The sequence below is a fragment of the Chionomys nivalis genome, chromosome 23 (assembly GCF_950005125.1).
Source record: "Chionomys nivalis chromosome 23, mChiNiv1.1, whole genome shotgun sequence".
Lineage (NCBI taxonomy): Eukaryota > Metazoa > Chordata > Mammalia > Rodentia > Cricetidae > Chionomys > Chionomys nivalis.
Genome location: NC_080108.1, coordinates 19,840,099 through 19,857,517, shown reverse-complemented (window position 1 = coordinate 19,857,517; position 17,419 = coordinate 19,840,099). Strand labels below are relative to the sequence as shown.

The window sequence follows — 17,419 nt, the reverse complement described above, 5'->3', positions numbered from 1 at the left end:
TCTATATGCTTTAAGTCTTGTTCAGTATTTTTCCTTTTATTCTTCTGACTCTAAAAATAATTTCTGCATATTTTAACTAGTGAAGCAATAAACAGTGATTAGCCATTAAATTCAAACACGCTCCCCTACCCCACTGGTCTAAGGCAATAGTTACCACTGACCAGACTTGTCCTTTCACGTCCTTCTCTGTTCATACAAGTACTTAAGGGAGGCTGTTCTTGATTTCTCAGGAAGTCAAGCAGTTACCATACAACCAGAAATCCCATCCCCATGTACCTAGCTACAACAATTGCAAATAGGTATTCAAGCAAATATATGAATATAAATGTTTGTATTAGTACTATTCTCAACAATAAAAAAAGGAGAAACTTAGATGAGTGAAAAAAGTATATCCATTGAGTAAAATACTATCCTCCCTTAAAAAGAAATTAAGTATTGATTCACACTAGAATTAGGATGAACTTTCAAAACCTTTTGCTAAGCCAGTCACAAGAGGTAGTACACTGTATATTCCCCTGACATGAAGTCTTCTGAATAAATTCATTTACAGGGCACAATACAGATAGAGAGGATGGAGAACAGGAAGAGAATTTCCATTTAAGTGATAGAGTAATTTAGGAAGGGGCAGAACTATTGTGCAGAACTTTGAATGTACAAATACCACTGGATGGTTCACCTACAAATGCTTACCTGTTTGCTGTATGAATTTCACCTCAGTAAATTTAAAGATACAGACATGGGTTTTTAATATATGATTAGTGTAAATATATAACATGATTATAGTTTGCTTCTTATTATTTCCCTCATTGACTTCTCTTTTTTTCAATTTTATTTATTTTTTTTACATCTATGAGTGTTTTTGCCAGGATGGATCTCTGTGGATATGCACCACATGGATATAGTATCTACAGAGGCCAGAAGAGGGAATCAGATTCTCTAAAATTGAAGTTGCAGATAAGGTTGTGAGACACCATGTGGGTGCTGGGAATTGAATCAGGTCCTCTGGAAGAGCAGTCAATGCTCCTGCCTTGGTCTCCCAAGTGCTGATATTACCAGCAAGTGCACAATGCTGGTCTAGCCAATACTCTGTAATGGTGGATGGTACTGGGTACAGATGTCCTAACACTCACTCTACCATTCTCCTAATTAGTGGACATTCAAGTTCGTCTTCAATAGCACCCTACCAATGCTATGTGTCCTCATTCTACAGAACAATATCCAGACAAGAAAGAACTGTGGTCAAAGGTCAATATATTTGTTCACTTCTAATTATTTTCTAAAAAAGACTAGATCATTTCCTATCTTAATAACAAGTGTGCATTTCTCATTTTAATTATTGCTGATTGGAATGAGTGAAAAACTTTGTTAACTCTCTGCCTTAACATTTCCTGAATGGCAAGCGTGGTCATTTTGCCATATGGGTGGTGTTACTTTTCTGTATGAATTTCCTAATCCTTAATCTATATCTTTAAAAACAAAACAAAACAAAAAAAACCACATAGTTGTATTGAGGTTTTGAGGAAAACTTTTTTCTTTAGGGGGTGGTTTCAAGACACAGATATCTGCCTGACTCTGCCACCAGCAGGCTTGAAGAAATCAACTCGGGACTCTCCTGCTTCATTCTCTCTAGATCCGGGGTTACAGATTCCACCACAGTCATCTTGAGTTTGATTTCTATGTTTTTCTTTTGTTTTGCTTGTTTGGAGACAGGGTCTCTCTATTATGCATTTCTGGCTGTCCTGAAACACACTTTGTAGACCAGGCTGGCCTTAACTCAGAGATCCACCTGCCTCTGTCTCTCGAGTGCTGGGATGGAAGAGGTGTGCCACCTTGCCTAGCCATTTCTCCTTTTTTCTAAACAAATCTCCAAAATTTAATTCAATCTACTTTCCTTCTTCTTTTATAAGGTTTGTTTCAAAAAATTAAATTTCAAGTTTTTTAAATTAACAAATAAAAATTATATACTTATTTTGTATATGTCTTAAAATACATGTTAATTGTATAATATGTATGCAATGGCTAACTGAGTCAACACATGATTTTGTGTCACGAGTGGCAGGTAACTAATATTCCTTTGTGTACATGTGCCACATTTTCTTTTTCCACTCACTACTGTTGGACACTTAAGCTGATTCCATGTGCTACTCTTGTGAAAAAGTATTTGGCATTAATAAACCGTGAGATCTGATCCCTTTGACACACTTAAGTTGTAGGTCATATGAGAGTTCTATATTTAATGCTATTGAGAACCCTACTTGTGTTTTCTATAATGGCTGTGATAAAGGCTGCCTTTTTCTTTTTTTTCTTTGGATTTTCGAGACAGGGTTTCTCTGTAGCTTTTTGGTTCCTGTCCTGGAACTAGCTCTTGTAGACCAGGCTGGCCTCGAACTCACAGAGATCCGCCTGCCTCTGCCTCCCGAGTGCTGGGATTAAAGGCGTGCGCCACCACCGCCCAGCAAGGCTGCCTTTTTCTCCACATCCTTACCCACACTGTGTTTCTTTGATAAGAGTGTGGCCCATAATACTGAGTGCTTTTCTATATACCTGTTGGCCATTTATACACCTTTATTAAGACAAACCTGAGACTAACAGGTCTCTGAAATAAAGGATTTATTGAGGTTCAGATGCCTACTTAAAGGTCAAAGGACAGGTCACAGTCAAGTCCCTGAGCCACCAGTAGCATGGCTCTAGCAGCTGGGAAAACGTCCACTCGACCTAAGGCTACTTATAGTGAAATCTGAGGACATTAAATCGTATTTTTTTAAACAAACCTACATTGTTTACTGAAAAAGACTCAGGTCAATACAGATGGCAGCATCTTGTATACATTAGTCCATAAACAAAGTCTCTGATACATCCTGGTCTGGTTGATTCCAAAAGCGAAATGCAGTATGGCCCCATGGGCAATTTTCAGTACTCAGCACAGAATGGGTGCAGTCCTCTCTACTGACTTAATCGTCTTCTTCTATCAAGGCCCTCCCTGCCTGGCCTATACATTAATTTAGGGCATCTCAGAGTTCATCACCATCTTTTGAGAAATGTCTATTTAGATCCATCCGTCCCCCATTTCTTAACCAGTCCTTCTATTTTTACATACTAGCTCTTTATCAGATGTACAGTTTGTGAAATTTCTCTCATTAATAAAGGTTGTTTCTTCACTGTCCACTGCTTATTTTTTCTATTTGGTTATCTCTTTGTCACCAACTCAATATTAGCAGTTTAAATGCCCACCTTATACACCTATGCAAGCCTGTAGGACATTTTCTTAATTAGTGATCATTCTTGTATATAGAATATAAGTTTTTCTATAAGTCTGCCCATTACCTTTATTTTTTAAAAGGTTTATTTATTTATTATGTATACAGTGTTCTGCCTGTATGCCTGCAGGCCAGAAGAGGGCACCAGCTCTCAGTACAGAAGGTTGTGAGCCACCTTGTGTTGCTGGGAATTTAACTCAGGAACTCTGGAGAAGCAATCAGTGCTCTTAACCTCTGAGCCATCTCTCCTGCCTCACCCATTACCTTTTAAAGTACCTGTGATTCCCTTAACTTAGAGCTGACCCTTAATCTTCTAGATCTTTACTTCATAATTTATAAAAACCAAGAAGAGATAAGAAGGTCTTGGGGAAAGTACAAAGGTCCTTGGAAAATGAAATGATTGAGGGTTTGGACACCTCTTTAAAAGTTATCTAATGGCCTACCTGCATTACTAAAGTGTCTCTTGTTGGGGTGACTGTAGTTATCTCTTGGATGTCCATGCATCTGTGGGCCATGGGAAGCAGGCAAATGAGGCTTCTGAGGATGAAGGTTGTGTGAGGTATGGGACTGAGACATCAGAGAATCCCGGCTGGAACCAGAAGCCTCTGGTCGAAATGGTTTCTTACCACCAAGCGTATCATCTTTCTTCTTTTGTTCCTGGCAGAATTTAAAAAAAAAAAAAAAAAAAAAGCTTAGGACCCTGGTTTAGCTCCTGAGAGCAGAATAAAGATGCCCTCCTAAACAGTTCCATCTTGTTCCTCTCTTCTGAGCTGTCATTTAGTAACGTCTTACCAAAACGGCTTGTGAACTCTGCTGAGCTCCATAGTCCACAGCTCCAACAGCCTGACAGGGGGCTGCCCGGCTGTTAGATTACCACAGAAAACCAACCTCCGCTAACAAGCCCCAGTGTTAAAAAAAAAAAAAAAAACTCGCCAGGTGTTCCTGTACATAGCCTATTCAAGTGGCAGGAAGTTGGCACTTTCAGAGGACTTTCTTGGCTACAAAAAGCCATGACTGCTAAGCTCTCAAGGCTAACTAGAGTTAAGAACTGCCAGCTGTCAAATGGGAAGAGACAGTACACTAAAGTCCTCAAGCTAGACACCTGACCCTCCAGCTATACCATTCCTTCGCCCAAGTAAAATTCTCAAAATAAGTTTTCAAGTGTAAAGTGGTTTAAAAGCTAATCATGAGGAAAATGACTATTAAATAACTTGGTTCATATCTAGGCCTTTTTGTCTATAAAGAACAGAAAACAAATATTAATTTGTTCTGTTCTTGGTTCATTTAGCACATTATGAAAATATCTTCCCCTACATGATGTTAAATACTACCATATTTCATTTACTGCTTGACTGTCCTCTTCAGTAAGAATACATGACCATAATCCTCCCACTACTACTGGACTACAGTCATTCCCATTATAAACATGTTTAAACCTTTGATTATTCCCTTAAATTAAACTCTTAGATGCAGAAGCATGATCTATTCTTCGACAAATTTTGAAGAATTATTGTGCTGGCTATTTTATGTCAGCTTGACATAAGCTAAAGTATTCTGAGAGGAAACTCAATAGATAAAAGCCTCCACAAGACAAGACTGTAGGACATTTTCTTAATTAGTCATAAATGTGGAAAGGCCCCCGTCCACGGTGAGTGGGTCTGTCCTTGAGCTGGTAGTTCTGGGTTCTATAAGAAAACAGGCTGAGCAAGCCAGGGAGAGCAAGTCATAAGCAGCACCCCTCCATGGCCTCTGCATCAGCTCCTGTCCTGATTTCCTTTGATGATGAACAATGATGATGAAAAATAAGCCAAATAAACCCTCTCCTCCCCAAGACTGTTTTGTGCATGATGCTTCATCACAGCACTGGTAACCCTAAACCAAGACAGCTACCCTACAGGAAGACGATAACTCACTCCCCACACTTGGATATTGATACATTTGTCACTTAGCTTCATGAGCTTCTGTGGAGTCTTCCACCACTATGAGTAGATCCTCAACTCAACTTTCCCAACTATTTTATTCTTCTCAGGAGTCTTTAACGGATTTCTATGATGACTAGGGGCCAATGAGATAGCTCAGTGGGTAAATGCACTCATCACTAAGCCTAACAATCTGAGTTCGATTCCTGAGATACACATTATGAAATGACAGGAAACCACAGACTCCTGAAGGTTGTTCTTGAACATTATGGGGTAAGAGCTGGCTCTTGCACTCCTGTGCTTGTGCTCTCTCTTGCTTTCTCTCTCTCTGTCTCTCCATCTCTCTCACACACACACATATACAAAACAAATAAATATATAAATGTAAAATTTTATTATGTTTAGAATTTCACTAATACACAATTACTATATTAATACTATTACCACTACATTATATTCTTCAAAATAACATTACATTATGAACTATTAGAGGGTATAATTCCCAGGTCAATAATGCATTAAGTTCACATTACAAATTCTTCTAAGTGCCCATGCTGTTCCTGGCATGACTATAGACACTTCGGAAATAGCAGTAGTGTTCATGAACCTGACACACCAGTAAAAGTGGAACAATTTTCACAATTGCTCCTCAGTGTCTGATATGGATATGGAGCACGTGGCTGATTAGCAGACCTATAGGAGGGCCTGTCTGCATGAGAACTGCCTCTACAGCAGAAGCCAAGTCACCTTTATGCCCATCTCCCCACTCAAATGAAAGGGCAACAATTTCTGGGCACTGCAAGTGTCTACTCCTTGAAGTAAGCAATTTGGATTCTTCTATGTAAGAAACTGGATGGATGTCACGTACGTGACCATTTAAGAATAGAATAGATATCCCGCCTATGATCCTGGGACTTAGGACTAGCCACATTACAAACTACACAAATATAGGAAGAAGAAAGGGTCTAGAAAATAAGTGCTCCAGGTCATGAGATAACAGGGTAACAAATTCTTGTCAGGACTTTAAAACACTACTTGGCTCTAATGTACTGGCTATTATACCTAATAAATAACAGTCTTACTGTCTGGTGACTCATGGAGAATTTTAAGAACAGCTAGTAAAATGAAAAATCACATTGCATGAAATTATGTTTGGATCACAGACAACACACTCTGTGACCTGTGGTGGTTTCTGTCACCCTGTTTGGGCTGTACTGAAACCACGTAAAACACAGGCAAAGTGCCAGTGGACTATCTACTATCAACAATCCTTCAGATTTTTCACTACCAGCCCAGGGAAAAGCAAAAACTAAGGGAATTTTATGTGCAATTATCTTTATACACTTATATAAATTAGGACTAGATTCATATTTTACCTCCTCTTCTTGAGATCTTTTCTTATGAGCCATCTTATATAACTTATGTAGTTTTCGTGCATCAAATTCTGTAAACTTGGAAACAAAAATCCATAGGTTCCTAAAAGAAAAATTGTACTAGTAAATTACACAATTTAAAAAGTGATTTTGTTGTTGTTTTGTTTCTTCAAGACAGGATTTTTTCTGTGGAGCCCTGGCTGTCCTGGAACTCACTCTGTAGACCAGGCTGGCCTTCCTCTGCCTCCTGAGTGCTGGGATTAAAGGTGTGCACCGCTGCCCCAGCTACTGAATTTTACTATGAACTGTTCTCCAGGGCCCTGCACTAAGCTGTGTGTACAAGCTCACGCTGTGATCCCAGTACACGGAAGGTTTTTCCGGTGACCTTCAGATCCTCAACTACAGAGTGAGTTTGAGACCAGCCTGGGTAAATGACACTCTATCTCAAAATAAATAAATAAAACAAAACAAAAAGCCTTTGCTTTGTTTATATATCATTATGTTGTATATATGTATATCATATATATAACATATATATTGTTTATATATCAGTAATATATCATTATGTGCTTCTGTCAAGAGTTTGACAGTGAGTCTTAAGATGGTGATTTGTCAACAGTGTTAGGAACCCCTAACTTGTACAGTAGCATCTGTATCTCTAGTTCTGTAAGCTTTCCTTTACCTGGCCCACACACAGGACACTGCGACACACTACATCTCTGCCACCATCTCCTACAATGGAACCAACAATCAACTAGTAACCTGCGCCACTGTCATGCTTTCTGCCCAGCTGTCACTAATAAGGCTTGTCATGTCTTCCTTCAAACTCTCAGGAACTCCTTGTCCTAGCATGGCACTGTTGTATAGCGCAGGAATGGCACAAAAATGGGGTTTATACAGAGAGACCCTGGAAGTAGCAGTAAATCAGAAACAACGTTTCTTCTCACTTTCACTATGGCTTCACTGTTAGGACGCCGACTAGGAAACGTAGTGTCAGACAGAGAGCCACTTAGCTCACTGAGGCCTCTTATAAAGAACAACAATCTTCTGAGCACATTCCAGCCGAGCCCTAAACACACTCAATGTCCTAGCTGTCCACTTACGCCTCTGCTGAAGCTCTGACTATGCTCATTTAAGAGTTTCCACTTAGTTTGTCTATAGTCACAGTTCAAGGTAGACAGCCTCCCTGACCACCCTTCTGCAGGCATTCTTTTTTGATTTTTAATTTCTATTTATTATTTTATGTTTATAGGTGTTTGGTCTGAGTGTGTCTCTGTGTACTATGTGCATGCCTGGTGGCTGAGGAGGCTAGAAGAGGGTCTGGAGTTATTAATGACTGTGGACCGCTATGTAGATGCAGAGTCCTCTGGAAGAAGAGCAGGTACTCTTACTGATGAGCCATCTTTCCAGCCCTGTAAGGCATTTTCTTATACAACTTCTAAAACTGTTTCCATACCTTTTGGATGGATAGTTTCTATGGAGGTCATAGCATATGCTGCCTTTGAACTTTAAACAACCAAGGACTTTTCAATGAACCACTGCTGGGGATGGGGCATTTAAATGGCAACAAACCCAAACGCACAGGAGGCAGCCTAAGATGACCTTCTGCTATCCTCTGCCCTGGTGAGACCAAAGCCAGATTATGCTCCATAAAGGGAAAAAATGCAAACCGTTTTAAGAGAAAAGAAATGATTTTTCAAAAACTCTGTCTTGTATGTCAGGGTTGTGTGGCATGCTACCACTAGCATCATGACTGAGGTTTGAAAACCTACTTTTCACTTCAAAACTGATCTACTAAAGTAGACCACAAAGATATATTAACCATGAAGTACATGGATTCAAAGTAAATACAGTTTATGGAAATAAACATTAGCCTTTCAAAATTTCCTCTAATACTGGGACCTGAAGCCAGGGCTTTGTACATGCTAGGCCCTTATTCAGTCACAAAGCTACATCCCCAGTCCTGTCCCCCCATTTTTTTCCTGTTTTATCTATCTATCTATCTATCTATCTATCTATCTATCTATCTATCTATCTGGTGGGGGAGGGGGAGTTTGAGACAGGGTTTCTCTGTGTAACAGTTCTGGCTGCCCTGGAACTCCCTCTGTAGACCAGACTATCCTCGAACTCACAGAGGTCCACCTGCCTCTGCCTCCTGAGTGCTGGGATTAAAGGTGTGCGCCACTATTGCCTAGCTTCCTCTTTCCTTTTTATTTTAATACAGAGTCTCACTAGGTTGGCCAGTCTGGCCCTGAACTCAATCTATAGCCCATGAAGGTCTTGATATTTGACCCTCCCGTTTCATCATCCTGAGTAGCTCAATTACAAAACTGTGCCGCTATCTTGACTATTGTTACTGTTGCTTTAGAGAGTTGTCATCTCTTCAAAATATCTAAACGGAATACACGTTGAGTGTCCCTATTTTGAAAACCCCAAGACTGATGTCTCAAGAAGTAAGTTACACTCTTAACCTTATATGATGGGTCACAGTCAAAATGTAGATGCAATAAATGCATTGTAAAAGCGTACCTGTAGGCTCTGTAGATTAAGTGTATATGAAATAAAAGTGATTTTGTATAAGATTTGATTTCCACTCCCAAGACATATCATTACTTATGTTTATGAGTAATTCAAAATCTAAAATATTTCTGATTCTAAGCATCTCTGATAAGGGTCACTTAACTTGTCTATAAATTAATACATAAAATTATACATATATTAATACATATATAATGTCTAAATCTAAAGTACTACTAGGAGTTTTTTTTTTTTAACTTAAAAATTTCCACCTCCTCCCCTCCTCCCATTTCCCTCCCCATACTAGGAGTTTTTTAACTAAAGGAGATGAAAATGGAGAATCTACATTCATGTGCTTTTAACTTTTCTTTCACTTCATGTGTTATTACCTCTACTGGCTAGTTTTTATGTCAGCTTTGGAAAAGAGAGCATCAGTTGAGAAAAGGTCCTCACCAGATTGATTGCCTGTGGACAAGCCTATCACATATTTTTTTTTAAAAAATCATTTATTTATTTTTTATTTTATGTGCACTGGTGTTTTTGCCTGCACGTACATCTATGTGAGGGTGTCAGGCAGCCTGGAACTGGAATTACAGACAGCTGTGAGCTACAATGTGGGTGCAGGGAATTAAACCCGGGTTCTCTGGAAATAGTCAGTTCTCTTAGGCCACGAGCCATCTCTCCAGCCCCCATCCATTTTCTTGATAGATGATTGACATATGAGAGGGTCCAGCCCACTGTAGGAAGTGCCACTCCTGGGCCAGTGATCCTGGGTTCTATAAGAAAGCAGCCTGAGCAAGCCATGAAGAGCAAGCCAGTAAGCAGTACTCCTCCACTGGCTCTGCTTCAGTTCAGTTCTCCAGGATTCTGCCCTGACTTCCCTCAGCAATGCAATGTGACCTCAGAGTTATAAGCTGAAATAAACTCCTCCTCAGGTTACCTGTGGTCATGGTGTTGTATCACAGTAATAGAAACAGTAACTAAGACAGTACGAAACCAACCAATTTTTTATAATAGATATAATAATATATAACTAATAACCTGAGATGAGTAAAGCATTATTCTAGTTCCTATGTCTTATGGGTTTAAAGTAAATATTCTGAAAATAAGCCAGAAAGACGATGATTATCATCATCATCTCCGTCATCTTCTTCTTCCTCTTATAAATTAAAGGCACAATCTTGCCACATCAGAAGGCTGGTCTTAAGAAAATGACAAAATGGCTTACTTCATGAAAAAGAAGTTGAAGCCCACAGTTATGCTATCAATAGTTAAATTTTGTTGCCAAAAGCTTTATTAGGTGACTATGCTGCCTATTTAAAAAAAAAAAAACAAAAAAACAGAGCACACCCACATATTGTCAAATGAAACTGGGGAAATTCAAGGCCAGGGTGGGTTACCTCCTCCACAGTTTGATGTGCTCCTGGTCTGAATAAGCTTTAAGGCACTCGGCTATGCGGTCTCCAATCTTCAGCAGGCAGTTCCTGGTGTGCTCCAGCTGTTCTTGCACATTGAGTCCCTTGTCAGGTTTGTCCAACTGCTTCAGTGCCTTCTTCACAGGCCTCATCCTCTCTTTACACTGGAACAGGCCAACAGAGTAAATGAACCATTGCAAGAAAGAGTTCATTATCATGTCCACACACTCGAGATTGAAGAAAACACACCCCGCCGTCATGCTACATGTCACTATAGGAGTGGGTAACACCAGTGAAATGGGACAAGTGCAGATTCGTAGAAACTCTGAGGGACAAGTGCCGTCACCATATTTGGGATTACGTGAGGACCTTTGATACCTGACTTAGCCTCTCTGAATGTTGTTTCCTCATCTGCAAGAGGGCTGTGGCCACTAAGAAGATCAAATGTAAAACAGTATTATAGGCTTAACCTGAAAACCATGATCATCATAATGAAAAAGCAAAAACAAAACCACGATACTCAGGTCATTTCCTCAGCTAGAAATTCGTGGGCATATTTCAGTGTTTAACTTCAATTTTTAAAATGCAATAATAAAAAAAAGACACTACAAATTGGGAAATACTTACAAATGACTGTGAAAATAACAAAAAAGCATAAGTGATTCTGCAGAAAAGATAAATTACCATGTAGCTCCAGCTAGTCTGACTTGCTATGTAGCCCAAATTGGCCTTGGGTTTGTACTCTTCCTGTCTCTGCTTCCACAGTAGTACAGTTACAAACATGCCAACATACTTAGCCACAGATGTGGCTAATATGAGCAAGACCCTTGGTTCAAAAGCCAATTTCACAGAAAAGGAAAACCAGTATCACAGAAGCTGCAGACATTAGGTTGTTTATATGCAACAGACTAAGGAAGAACAGGAAAATGATGAATTTGTTCATTTATTCAATTCATTCATTTATTGATATCTTTCTAGTACCTAAGTGAACTTCATATAAAACATAACGCTCACAGAAAATAAAAGAAATTAAGAATTAAAAAAACTGACTTAACTACAAAGAAAAACCATGCGTATGCTAGGATGTTTTGCAGTACACACAGAAAGGTCAGAAGACCTCACAGAACTGGGGCAAACCCTCTTCTGTCAGCCTAGGACAGTATTTTCACATTTCAGTGAAGACAGCTTCTCCTTTAGACCAAAGGAGGTGCTGAGTGAGTTGTGATGCAAAGAGAACAGAGTTGGGGAGCACATAACAGAGTCCTTCCCTGAGGTCACAACTGCACGTCCTGGGTCAGTTCTCAGCTCCACGGCATGGAAGCAGGTATGGTCCAGAACTTCATCACTTCAAATGTTAGCCAAGGTCCTTCTCCTCGCCACCTGGCAGTCTCAACCCACCACTCTAGCCATACGAGCCACCATACATGCTCCTGCCACCATGGCATATTCCCCCTCCCCCCCCCCCACCGCTTCTCCCTCTTATCTTCTACTCCTTCTTTTGGAGCCCAAATCAAACATCAATTCTTAGACCTTCCAGACAAGGTCAGATTCCCTTCTTACTAGACCTCCACATTAGCCACTTTCTCCTCTATACCTTATCATAAGAGTACCAACATGCTCCAGGGAGTTATCATCTACCCTAATATTATTCAACTTAGTCACTGATACTAGTTTCTCTATAAACAACAAACCAGAGAAGAACAGGCAAATTCTTCTTCGAGATGGTATCTCTAAATGCTCTGCTTCCAATTTAGCACACTTCTATTTCCCAAACGCCTCTGAGAACCCCTCTAAATTCTGCAGGTTCCTGTACAGGTGTGGAACATATAAACTCATGCGGGTCCACACATACTCATAAGAAAAAGAATGTAAGATACCCTACTATTCTGGTTCAAAATACAGTATGCAAACATAATAGGCAATACACAAGTTTACACAATGTTCCACATCTGTGGATGCACCTGTGGAGGGCAGAGCACAGCACTGTGCCCAAGCATCAGCCCCCTCTTATTTTATGACTTACAATGCTGAAGGTTTCCTGGTCCAGATCATCATCTTCATCCTCCCCAATGGGAACAGGTTCACTTCCTGCTGTAATGTGGACAGGACCCTGAGATCGCTTTGATTTACTTGAAGACTTGGCATCACCACCTTTAACCTTTCAAAAGAGTTACAAAGAGACCGTGTCATTTATATAATCTTGAAATCTGGGTAGACTTTTTATTTGGCTTTGTTTTATTTGGTGGTGGAGGTGGTGTTCCTACGAATATAGGTATGTATGGGTGTGCATGAGTTTATATATACCACACTTGTGAATGAATCTGCAGAGGCCATAAGAGGGTACTTGAGTTACCAGATCCCCAGGAACTTGAGTTACAAAGACATTGTGAACTACTGTGTGGGTGCAGAGAACTGAACCTGGTCATCTGCAAGAGCAGAAAGCTCTTAACCACTAAGGATTTCTCCAGCCCTATAATTCGACTTCTTACCTATGGTGAATTGCTATAGCAAGTAAATAAGAAGACCTCAACTTACACAGACCTACAAGATTAATAGCCGATTTATAATTCTTCCCATTTCTGTCTCTAAAGGTATTAAATTACAGCTTCAAGTTTATCAATATAATTTTCAAGAATGTCATGAAGGGACTAAGAATAGACAGAGAACTCTCCCAGAGGATCATGCTGCAGCTTTTACTAACAGCTAATCTTCGATCTAGGAATCTGTATCAACTGCATAACCATGCAAGGCTGTAAGTCAAGAGGAATAGGCATGGAAACCAAAATTAGGAAATTTTTTAAAACATAAAATATTTAGAATACATTGTATCTAATTATATGATATAGATAAAATACAAGGTTTTTGTTTTTGTTTTTAAAGCACATGGGGTCCCTGGAGAAATAGCTCAGCAGTTAGAATGCTTGCTCTTACAGGATTCTGGTTTGGTTCCCAGCACCTACATGGAGGCTCACAAATGTCTGTCATTCCAGTTCCAGGAATCTGAGACTGAGACTCTGTAGCTCCTGCCTGCTTGCGGTTGACATACATACGTGCATGCATAAACATAAATATTCTTAAAATAAAAATTAGTGAGTTCAAGACAAGTCAGGTCTACAGGGTGAGTTCCAGGACAGCCAAAATGACACAGAAAAACCCTGTCTCGAAAAACCAACTGGCTAAATAAATAATTAAATAGTTTGAGATCCCGGGAAGTGTGGTGTCACATCAGCTTTATAGCAGCAGCTATGAGAAGAGAAAAGGGGAAGTGTCTGCAGTGCTTGTAATGTGTTCATAAGACGCAAAATGCATTACACTAGGGGGGGAAAGCCACTTAAACTAAACATGAAACAATGTGAATCTGCCAAGTGGTAGCATATGCCTTTAATCTCAACAGAGAAATCAGAGGCAGGAGGATCTCTGTGAGTTCCAGAACAGCCAGGGTTATGTAGTCAAATCCTGTCTCAAAAAGAAAATAATCAACAACAAAACAAGCCAAAACAAAAAAAAAAAAAAAAAAACCCAAAAAACAAAAAACAGAATAAATCACTATTCTGAGACAGATGCAAAAGAATTTATCACAGTATAGATTCTCTTTATTCCAAAGACTTACAATTATTTTCTATTTAAGTGCATGCGCCTTCCTGAATTCATGTGTACTACATGTGTGCAATGTCCACAGAGGCCAAAATAGGACAATAGATCCCCAGGAACTGGAGGACAAATGGTTATGAGGACTAGTAACTAAACCCAGGTCTCAACCACTGAACCTGAACCAGCATCCATAGTATAATTTCTAACATTAAAAACTGCAAAGTAATTTTACATTAGCGTCAAATAGAATTTACCTTATTTAAAACAACCTTAACGCCTGTTCTTCAGTGGTAAGGTAGTTTGCAATATACTACTGTGTGGAGAGAAGAGATTACCCAATGGTCTGAGCTGGGCAGTGTGTGTATATATATATATATATATATATATATATATATATATATATATATATATATATATATAAATGTTGTTGTGGCTTGTTTTTTTTCAAGACCAGGTTTCTCTGTGTGTAGCCCTGGCTGTCCTCACAAAGATCCGCTCTGTCTCTGCCTCCAGAGTGCTGGGATTAAACTGGCCACCACTACACAGCCAGTATTTTTCTATTTATACTCATATTCTGAGGGGAAATTTAAGGAAGTCCCAAGAAGTTAAGATGTCAAGGGCTGGAGATGTGACCCCTGGATTACAAACACTGGCTGCTCTTCTTGAGGACCTGAGTTCCAGTCCTAGACCCTCATGGCAGCTCACAACCACCTGTAACTCCAGTTCCAGAGGATCCAACGCCTTCTTTTGACTTCTTCAGGCACCAGGCACACATGTGGTACACAGACATACAAGCAGGCAAAACATCCATACACGTCAAATTTAAAAATTAAAACTAAAAAAAATAAAGTCTTTAATAGATGGCAGAATTATAGCTATGACTTGCTTGCAGCAATGGATAATAGCTGATTACAAACATCTCTACATTTCAACAAGTATATCAATTCTATAGCCTGTAAAGAACTTCACAAATCTCCCAACATGAAGGCTTTTAAGCCAAGTCTACTCTAGTGGCTGTTGATGACATGTGGTATTTGGTTTGAATCTTGAACTTTTCAAATCGTCTTGATTGTGCATAGATTGTATTCTCCTGACATTATAATCTAAGAACCTGTTCCTCATGTTCTCACTTGTCCTGTCTCATTCTAAATACCCCTCCCCAAATAGGCAACAACAGATCAAACAAAGGCCTTCCACATTAGAAAAGCAAGACTGCATAATACCTCTTGCTTTCCTGTAAGGAGGGTGAAGGTATTACTTGCATGGTCCCAACCTTCCTTGCTGGATATACTCAAAGACTGTATCAGGGCTTGTACCTCATGTTATTTAAAACCTAAATAGAATTTCCAATACGAGTGTGTTGGATACCTTCTCTTTCTTGTCCTTGGACTTCTTTCTTTCTTTGTCTCCTTCCCTGTCCTTCCGAGAACTCACTGGTTTCTCTTTGTTCTCCTTGTTCTCTTTCTTCTTCTGCTTTTTTTTCATTGGACTTTTTTCTAAGCCATCATCCTAGGAAACAGAAAGTCATGAACTTTTTCAGTCTTCTGCTTCTTAGTTTGTTTCTAGAGGAAGCAGCACTGCTTAGTGGCACATCACTGCACTGAAAATAGATCATTTTCAACCAGAGCCTACCCGCACTCACTTGCAGAAGCCTTAATCCACTAGACTTGTATAGGCAGACAGTGTTACATCTTCTGACCTAATTCTCAAAGCTGGTCTTTTTTTTAAAGATTTATTTATTTATTATGTATACAACATTCTGCCTCCATGTATGCCCACATGCCAGAAGTTGCCAGATCTCATTACAGATGGTTGTGAGCCACCATGTGGTTGCTGGGAATTGAACTCACGACCTCTGGAAGAGCAGCTAATGCTCTTAACCACTGAGCCATCTCTCCAGCCCTCAAAGCTAGTCTTTAAGGCACGGAATGAATGGTGTTTAGCTCAAGAGAAAAGCATTTGCCAGGTGTGTATGAGGCCGAGTCAGGTCCTTAGCACCACCCCTCCCCTAAAACAACAGCATTATTGTCCCCACTTCACAAAGAGAAGAAAATGGGGACCAACACTACACGAGCTCTCTTCAGCTAGTGACTGACGAGGATAATTGTACCTGAACTTGAGAACATGCATTCAAAGCTATGTTAGTCCCTATATCCACTGGGAGCCCTCCTGGAGCCATCATCAAAGAATTACATTCAGAACTAGAGAACAAAATCTCACAGAGTTGTCACTCACTGAAAAACACTGTAATTCCACTTTCTTCAGACTACATTACAAACTGGCAAGCTAATGGCTAAGCCCAACCGAGAGAATCTCCAATTAACTGAAATGTACTCTGCAAAGTCTTAAGTCCCCTGATTAACCAGTCTCTACCAATCTCTTTCCTTCTATAAAATGAAAGCAATTACTAACTGCCACGTATCATGGTTTGTATCACTTCCGTTATGTAGGAATTTGTGGTTGCTTATTTAACATGAGTCACTATGTATGTGCTTGTTTGAATGAGAACTGCCAACACAGGCATCTATTTGAATGTGTCGTCACCAGGAGTGGAACCTCTAATAGGAACAGAAGGATAAGGAGGTGTGGCCTTGCTGGAGAAAGTGTGCCACTGGGGGTGGCTTTGAAGTTTCAAAAAGCCCATACGAGGCCAAGGCCCAGGCCCAGGCTCAGTCTCTCTCCTTTTCCCTCCTCTCTCTTTGTAGCAGGATGTAGCTCATAGCCACTTTTCTAGCACCATGCCTATACCTGTGGCCATGCCATGATGATGATGATGATGGACTAAGCCTCTGAAACTGTAAGCCAGCCCCAAATTAAATGCTTTCTTTTGCATGAGTTGCCTTAGTCATGGTGTCTTTTCACATCAATAGATGTTATTAAGACACAACTATATTCCTCTGACAGGTTAGGTGAAGATAAACATATTCTATGATATTTTATCTGTTCAGTATGTAAACAAATGCATCACATGACTTCATGGAGCCCCATACCTTCACTTCTCCCTCTTCAGACGGGTTGTCTGAGTGTCGAGGAGACGACAGCTCAAGCCCATGCTCATCCTTCTGCCTGGGGGCTTTGTTTTCCTTCTTTACTCGAGGCTTCCGCTTCTTTAGTTTGGTCTAGAAAGTAAAAAGATACTTAAACTACAAATCACCCCAACCCAACAGCATGACCTACCTTGCCTCTATAGAACTTCATATATCACAATTATATTCTTACCGTACTATCTACATAGTGGTGCTATGTGTGACAAATGGAAGTACAGTCATTTTATTCATATAAGTTCTATTTATTGTATGCATACATGTATAAATGACAAAGTTAAGGAGCACGCAAGGAACATGCCC

The 17,419-nt window shown here is 39.8% G+C and overlaps 1 protein-coding gene across 4 annotated transcripts in view; it reads right to left on the bottom strand.

Annotated features, from left to right (window-relative positions):
• Positions 1–17,419, bottom strand: part of Chd2 (chromodomain helicase DNA binding protein 2) — a 111,269-nt gene that overhangs the window by 10,213 nt on the left and 83,637 nt on the right. For all 4 annotated transcript variants that reach the window (XM_057755885.1, XM_057755886.1, XM_057755884.1 and 1 more), the window contains 6 exons: positions 17,063–17,191; positions 15,441–15,581; positions 12,505–12,639; positions 10,467–10,645; positions 6,553–6,652; positions 3,701–3,914 (listed from right to left, as the gene is read on the bottom strand). In XM_057755885.1, coding sequence (XP_057611868.1) covers positions 3,701–3,914; positions 6,553–6,652; positions 10,467–10,645; positions 12,505–12,639; positions 15,441–15,581; positions 17,063–17,191 — 898 coding nt within the window. The remainder of the gene's footprint in view (positions 1–3,700; positions 3,915–6,552; positions 6,653–10,466; positions 10,646–12,504; positions 12,640–15,440; positions 15,582–17,062; positions 17,192–17,419) is intronic.